Here is a 6,943-nt window from a genome sequence, read left to right as displayed (position 1 = left end):
TCAGGGCCGTTTATATTCGGGCCAATATGGTAATCTGGATTTTCAGTGATTGATGCTAAATAGGTGGGATTGTAAAGTGCATCTGTAAAACCATGGCAACATGCTTGAAACCATGCAGATATTTGAATTTACGTCATCCAACTCGGTATGAACGAGTCTGGAGGCCACTGTGCTCATTGAGACCTTCCAGATGAGCAGCAATCTTTCTGTACACAACCCCTTATCTGTGCCTCGAGACAATCATCTGAGAGGTCTTGAAACAATTCTTTGACTCAAACTTGGTTTGTACTCTGACAAGCACTGTGAACTGCAGGACCTTACTTTCAGTAGACAGTTGTGCCTTTCGTAATCATGTCCAGTCGCCTGAATTTACCAAAGTTGGGCTCCGCATAATCAATGGTAGAAAGATGCACATGAGCTCAAATCTGAGTTTTATTGCAAAGGCTGTGAATACTAACGTGCATGATGTATCTTTATTTGTATGTATTTATTTACAACAAATTGGCATAAATCTCAAGAAAAAATGTTTACATGATAAGGCTTTGTGTGTAGAATTTTGAGTGGAAAATATTCAATTTAATCAATAGGGACTAAGACTGGAGAATAAAAAGTGGAAAAAGATTTTATTTAGTTTTAATGTATATACATTTATTATTGGTGTAACATTCAGTATTTGAAACTGTACTGCAAATTAATGACAGTATTTTTTAGATTTCAGTTATGCAGCACCAAATGCTAATTTATATTTGTGTATTTACATATATCTATATATAGCTCTTATTTGCAAGCACAATATAGTGCCCAGTGACTATATGCTTTATTCAGAGTATGGTCGGGAGTCAATGGCTGACAGTTGTTTGGATATTGAAGAAATGGTTCTAAACAGGTTGCATCTCATTATTAGATGTCAGACCATGTCATGCAGAATGGATGTCATGAAAAAAGCCACGCATAATCTAAAAAAAATAAATAAAATCACCTCTTGCAATTTAGGTAGTAGAATGACACTCTTAGAATCCAAGATTCTCTTTTAAGATGAATAACTGAAAATGAGTGGATTTCCGTGTCCATACATGATTTATGAGTCTAAGAGTGCGCACACAGACACACACACACACACACACATGAACACACACAGAGGCAGCTTGTGGCATTGTTTATTTCCTGCTGGCACGCATGAATGCAAAGATTTGCGCAGCATCAATAGGTAAGACAGACAAAATATGTGCATCATTTCACTACAATCTTCTCCTGCATTGGAAAATGTCACATGAACAAAAGTATTTGTGTCACCTGTAAACTATCTGATAATCGTTTGTTTTTCACACAGAATCTCTACAAATTTAGATTTTCATCTTCCTCGCTTTGGCATTATTCCTATGTTCATCAACAAATTTCAACGTTTCACCTAATTCAGATTTTTTTTTAACATGCATTAATTTATTTATTTCACCACATTGTATTGTAGGCCAAGTTTACACTCAGCAGCTCCTTAATTTGGTTAATATCGCCATCCTACTGTGGACAAGTGAGAAGAAGACAGAGAGAGATTCAGCTGAAGAAAAATGCTAATCAGCTTTCAAATGAAACTTGGGCTGCTGTTGTCATCCAGGGCCCAATTCCAAAACATTATATAAACATTGTGCTGCATCTTTGCAGTGACAAAGGGCCACAGATGAATATGTATTACCCAGAGAGCAGGAAGAGCAGGATTGTAAAGAGAAGCTCACAAGATCGAGACACAACAGAGGAGTGTGCGCAGTGCATGGCAGGGCTGCCCAATGCAGTCAAATTGCTAAGTTGAGTCAAAGCGACTTGGAGCTTTGGCTCAGATGCACAAGCTGGGCTTACTGGCTTAGCTCAGCACTGCACCAGAGAAGGACTGTCACTGGATATTACTTTGCACAACGCTGAGCAGAATATCCCACAGAGTAGTATCCCTTAGAAGGCGTACCTCCACTCTGGGGACTGTGGCTACTTTCTGAAATGTTTCTGTGTATGATTTTGCGGTTCAGAACCTTCACATTAAAAATGAATACAGCCTTAATAATAAACAAAAGCTCTCCAAGATTTCCGTTGGACCAAAAGGCATTTCAGTGTTTGTGACAATGCAGTTAGCTTGTTCTTCACTCGTTTTGTAAGCTAGGGTGACAGTGTTAATTATGACCAGCGTAAGTTATTGACCGTACTGTATAATCACCAAAAAGAAGCATCTGATCAATTAGGCACCGTGTTGTCATCCACTTGAACAAACCAATAAATCAGCCTAAATTGACGCCTCTTTTCTCTCCACTCGAGAAAACAAGTAACGTGTAGTAAAACCGTGGCTCTAATCAACTTTACTTTAGCCATGTTTGATTACCTTCATCGGCATTTGTTCAAATAAATAGACATCTGGTTACCGTACATTTGAGTAAGTAAAAAAATAAGTAAAAAGAAAAACCCAGACCGCTTGTGGAGTAAATACAATATTTGTTGACTGTGGAGTATTCATTCGGAGCATGTCTGCACTGTCAAATCTGTCCACTGTCAGAAAAAAAGGATACATTAGGAGTCCATGTCCATCCCTCAAGATACTAATTTACAATATAACCCATGAGGCTATTCTCATTGGAGTCAGAGGTTTTCAAGCTGTAAAAGTCACGTCAGAAGGAGCAGTATATTGGTATTGCGGTACCTTTCGATCATGTTGTTTTACCCCTCAGTAATAACAGCGAAGATTTATATAACACATTCCACGGAACATAAAGATGCTCAAAATTGTGAGAATGAAAATCAGAACATTTAAACAAAACATCACCACCCACCGCTCTAAATTTGGCTCTGTAAGAGACTATCAACTGTAGAATGAAGTGCTAAATATGAACCGTAGATTAGATCTAAAATACCCTGAAAATGAAATGAAGCAGAGCTGCTCGTTTTTTCAACGACTACTATCTGATTCCCAAATTGTGCCTGCGGGCTGTAATAGTTAGATTCAGAATTATGTGACAAATGGGTTTGACTTTATCTTCACACACCATCACAGTTGATTTAAGATGGAAGTATTAAGATGTTGTTAATGGTCTAGTGCAGTGGTTCTTAACCTGGGTTCGATTGAACCCTCGAGGTTCGGTGAATTGGTCTCGGGTTCAACGGAGCCTCTGCCATGGAGGGTAAGACACACCCGACTCAACATGTCTATTAGTTATGACACGCCTGCTTGGCCACCACTGGCTGCAGATGATCATATGACATTGCTTGTCCAATCAGTGCTGGGTGAAATTTAGTTTGCTCAGCAGTCAACGTGTGACTGTCGTGATCGTATGTCACAAAATAAAAAAAATAAAAAATTATACTTGGGTCTTGAAAATGAACTTACTTTTTTTCTGTTTTAAATAAATGCCTTTTTTATGCCTTGAATTTATAAAAAGTCATATTTTTGTTTTTCACTAATGAAGGATTCGGTACCTCTAACAAGGTTAAGAACCACTGGTCTAGTGGTTGGGACGTCTGCCTCGCAGTTTCTCGGTTAAAATCTCATCTCTGGCCTTAATAGGGTATCTACATTTCGGACATCCAATTAACATAAAAATTCACAAAATGGCATAAATGGACATACGTGTTTTTCACAGGTCAGCAACGATAGTCTCCCTAAGCTTGTGTTGGGTTTCTGTGGCTTTCTCCTGCACTCCCAAAAAAATTCATGTTAACATATTTGGTTAACTGAAGAATCAAACGTGTCTATAAATGAGAAAGTGACTGAGAATGTTTTTTTTTTTTAATCGATACATATACTGCTACTGATTGGTGACCTGACCGAGGTATGCTCCATTTCTTGTCCAAAATGAGCTGGGATAGAATCCAGCTCGTCCGCAAATCTATGAGGACAAGCGTTATAGAAAATTGATGCATATAAGATGTTATGATGTTAACTGTTTTGTTAAGCGCTTTGTTACAGCTGCCGCTGTTGTGAAAGCGCTATATAAATCAGCATGTATTGTATGTATTGTATTGTATTGTATATCTAGTAGCTTTTGCAAAGTATGGAGTTTACCAGCTCGCAATTGTACTGTAGCTGTTTTATGCAGAGTGCTTCTTGCTAAACTCATCCAAATGCTCCCGGGGCTACCAGTATGCATTATACTAAGTTGAATTACCTCTGAATGCAATTTACACAGCAAAATATCACCAGCTTCTTAAAGCAGTGGCATAAGCCATAATTTGACTTTTTTTTTTTTTGCCTTAAAATCTCCTCGGGATGCTGGCTCTGCTAAATACTCCTCCATCTTTAGTTGAAAAGATAATTCCTTTCTACCCCCGAAATTAAAATGGTCATATAATCTAATCAGAATTTGGGTCTGTTTTTATTAAAAAAATAAAAATTAAAATTAAATTACATGGGCCATTATTTTAACATATTCTGAATTTGTTGATTTGCTGTAACTGCGGGTGTCATGAAGAAGACCAGTTTTCATGCCATGTCAAAAAACAATTGCATTATACCCAACAAGTAAATGAGAAAACGTACTGAGTAGTATAATCTGTGAATAAAATGTAAATGTATGTCACTCACTCAGACTAAATGACTGAGAGTGGCAGAGCACATTTGACAATAAAGTTGTATCTAATCTAATCTAATCTAATCTAATCTAATCTAATCTAATCTAATCTAATCTAATCTAATCTAATCTAATCTAATCCAATGCAATCCAATGACCGGTTCAGGTTGGACTTGGCCTCCTGTCCAATTTCAGCTCAGACAGGCTCCAGCTCACGCTGGACCCAGAAGAGTGAAAAATAGAAATGGCTTTTTTCTGAGTGGACAGCATGAACTAAAGTATTACAGACTTCCACATCCAGAGTGAAGATGTGATTAAAATGTATGTGAAGCCCATCATTTGAAACAAAACTGTGCATTGCTAGTTCAAACTTTCCACAACATCCTCAAGGGATAAGTGTGCCGAGGAGTGACTGGGACTAGATTTAGTTTTCAGGCTAATGGAACCATACAGTTTGGCGGAACGTTTAGAATACGCAATGATTTTTCTCCTGTACATCTCTCCTTTCCACATGGAGATCATGAGCAGCGTGGAGAGGACAACCCCTCCCAGAGTCAACAAGCACAATCCTGCTATGACACATCGGTCCAGGTGAGCTCCAATGCGTGCATTCTCCAGTTCCATTTTCTCCATCTCCCTGGCCGAGAGAGTGTCCCTGTCCACGACCACATCCCGGGGCACAGCGTAGGAGATGATCACCAAAGAGATGCCCGTCACCAAAAAAGTGACTGCGCTAATAAACCAGTAGTCCACTGAGGACCCTGAGGCCTCCACAAAGGATAGATCATCCTCCGACATGAAAGAGAATTCTGGTACGGTCTCTGAGCACGACTCGCAGTTGCGCCCGTTTTTTTGAGAACTTTTACAGCTTGTCTCTGGGCTGCCAATCGCCAGGTTGACGTTTTCATCTATATAGGTGAAGGATGTCTCCAATTCCTCGTCACAGCAGACGCGCACTTTCTCCTCCCCAAAAGGACGCAGTTTGACCTCCGAGCGCCTCGCAGCTGAATGACAACGGTCATGGCATCTCCGGGCCGGGTTACAGCCGGCGTCCCCGAGGGACCCCCCTCCGGTTGATTCGCCCTGCTTGCGGACGTGCAGCACAGCGGAGAGGCGTTCCAGGACGGCACGAGAATGTGGCTGCTTATCATCGTCTCTTGTTAAAGGCAGCACCGGAGAAGCCATTCGGTCACGCTCGCATTCCGTCTTCCTCCCACTTCTGTAATGCTGCACAGCATCCCTAATGAGACAAGTAAAAATCGTGCATGTCAATTCTATAACCCCGATGAATAAACGAGACTTCCGCGGTGTATTTGTGCGCAAAGGGGTGTGCTTCATCGGGAAGAGGGGAAACGCACACACCTCAGTGACAGAACTGTGTAAAAGCTACTTTTGAATTGATCAGAGGGATCCGCGGACTCATCTTGAAAGACGCTTACAATGGATGTGATGAGCCAAAAGCCTTTGTATCCAGTTAGGCGAGGGATATGTGGTCATCCTAAACCGAGATTAAACTATATTCTAATGATCTAGTCGCCTACAGGCACGCAACTGCAAAATAAATACATCGTGAGCAGATCACAATCTACTTTAGGACAGGCTAAAATTGAATAATACATCTCATTGGATCTGCAAAAAACATCCATTAAGTGTATTCATCCTAAAAGAGACTGTTTCATTCGAAGATGGTGAGACTCTGCCGCATTTACATGAAGGCATCGCGCACACTCAGGTTGGGCTCGCCGCTTTTCAATCTCAGCAGCAAAGCATTGACAAAACGTCACATTCATCGATAAACCAACCGTGTTTCCCCAGGATCCCTTTGGCTGCCGCCGGCCGAAACACGTCATACAGCAGGTAACTCCACGCCTAAGAAGGCAGATTTAGCCAAAAACGGTTGCGTACGCCTCGGCTGCTGTCTCTCTGCTCCGAGCTGTGACGTCAGAGGCTGAATTGATTGGAGCTCTTTGTTCGACCCGCCCTCACCAGATCGTCCACTGCCCGGCGCCGCTCAGGAACTGACCAAATCAGCACCAAATCAGAAGCAGAGTCCCTCACTCAAAGATGTGGAGCCTTATAAGCGACCCACATTGTTTATCGAATTCAAAAACCATGAATTGATGAATCAGAGTTGAAGGTGTCATGATAAAGCCCCTACCATGGAAACACGAGTCAGTCAGTAACTTGCACTGTAAAATATCCATCCATCCATCCATCCATCTTCCGAACCGCTTGATCCTCACTAGGGTCGCGGGGGGTGCTGGAGCCTATCCCAGCTGTCTTCGGGCAGTAGCCGGGGGACACCCCGAATTGGTTGCCAGCCAATCACAGGGCATACAGGGACGAACAACCATCCGCGGTCATACTCACACCTAGGGATAATTTGGAGTGTTCAGTCAACC

General features: G+C 41.4%; 1 protein-coding gene across 1 annotated transcript; it reads right to left on the bottom strand.

The window, feature by feature from the left end:
• Positions 1-1,418: 1,418 nt before the first annotated feature.
• LOC127600341 (transmembrane protein 74) lies at positions 1,419-6,513 on the bottom strand. The gene is made up of 2 exons (XM_052064849.1): positions 6,344-6,513; positions 1,419-5,781 (listed from the first exon to the last, which is right to left on the bottom strand). The coding sequence occupies exon 2, from the start codon at positions 5,724-5,726 to the stop codon at positions 4,902-4,904; it is 825 nt and encodes a 274-aa protein (XP_051920809.1). The 5' UTR covers positions 5,727-5,781; positions 6,344-6,513; the 3' UTR covers positions 1,419-4,901.
• Positions 6,514-6,943: the final 430 nt, after the last annotated feature.

The sequence above is a fragment of the Hippocampus zosterae genome, chromosome 5 (assembly GCF_025434085.1).
Source record: "Hippocampus zosterae strain Florida chromosome 5, ASM2543408v3, whole genome shotgun sequence".
Classification (NCBI taxonomy): Eukaryota; Metazoa; Chordata; class Actinopteri; order Syngnathiformes; family Syngnathidae; genus Hippocampus; species Hippocampus zosterae.
Note: the sequence above shows the minus strand (reverse complement) of the source record. Positions and strands in the feature narration are given on the sequence as shown.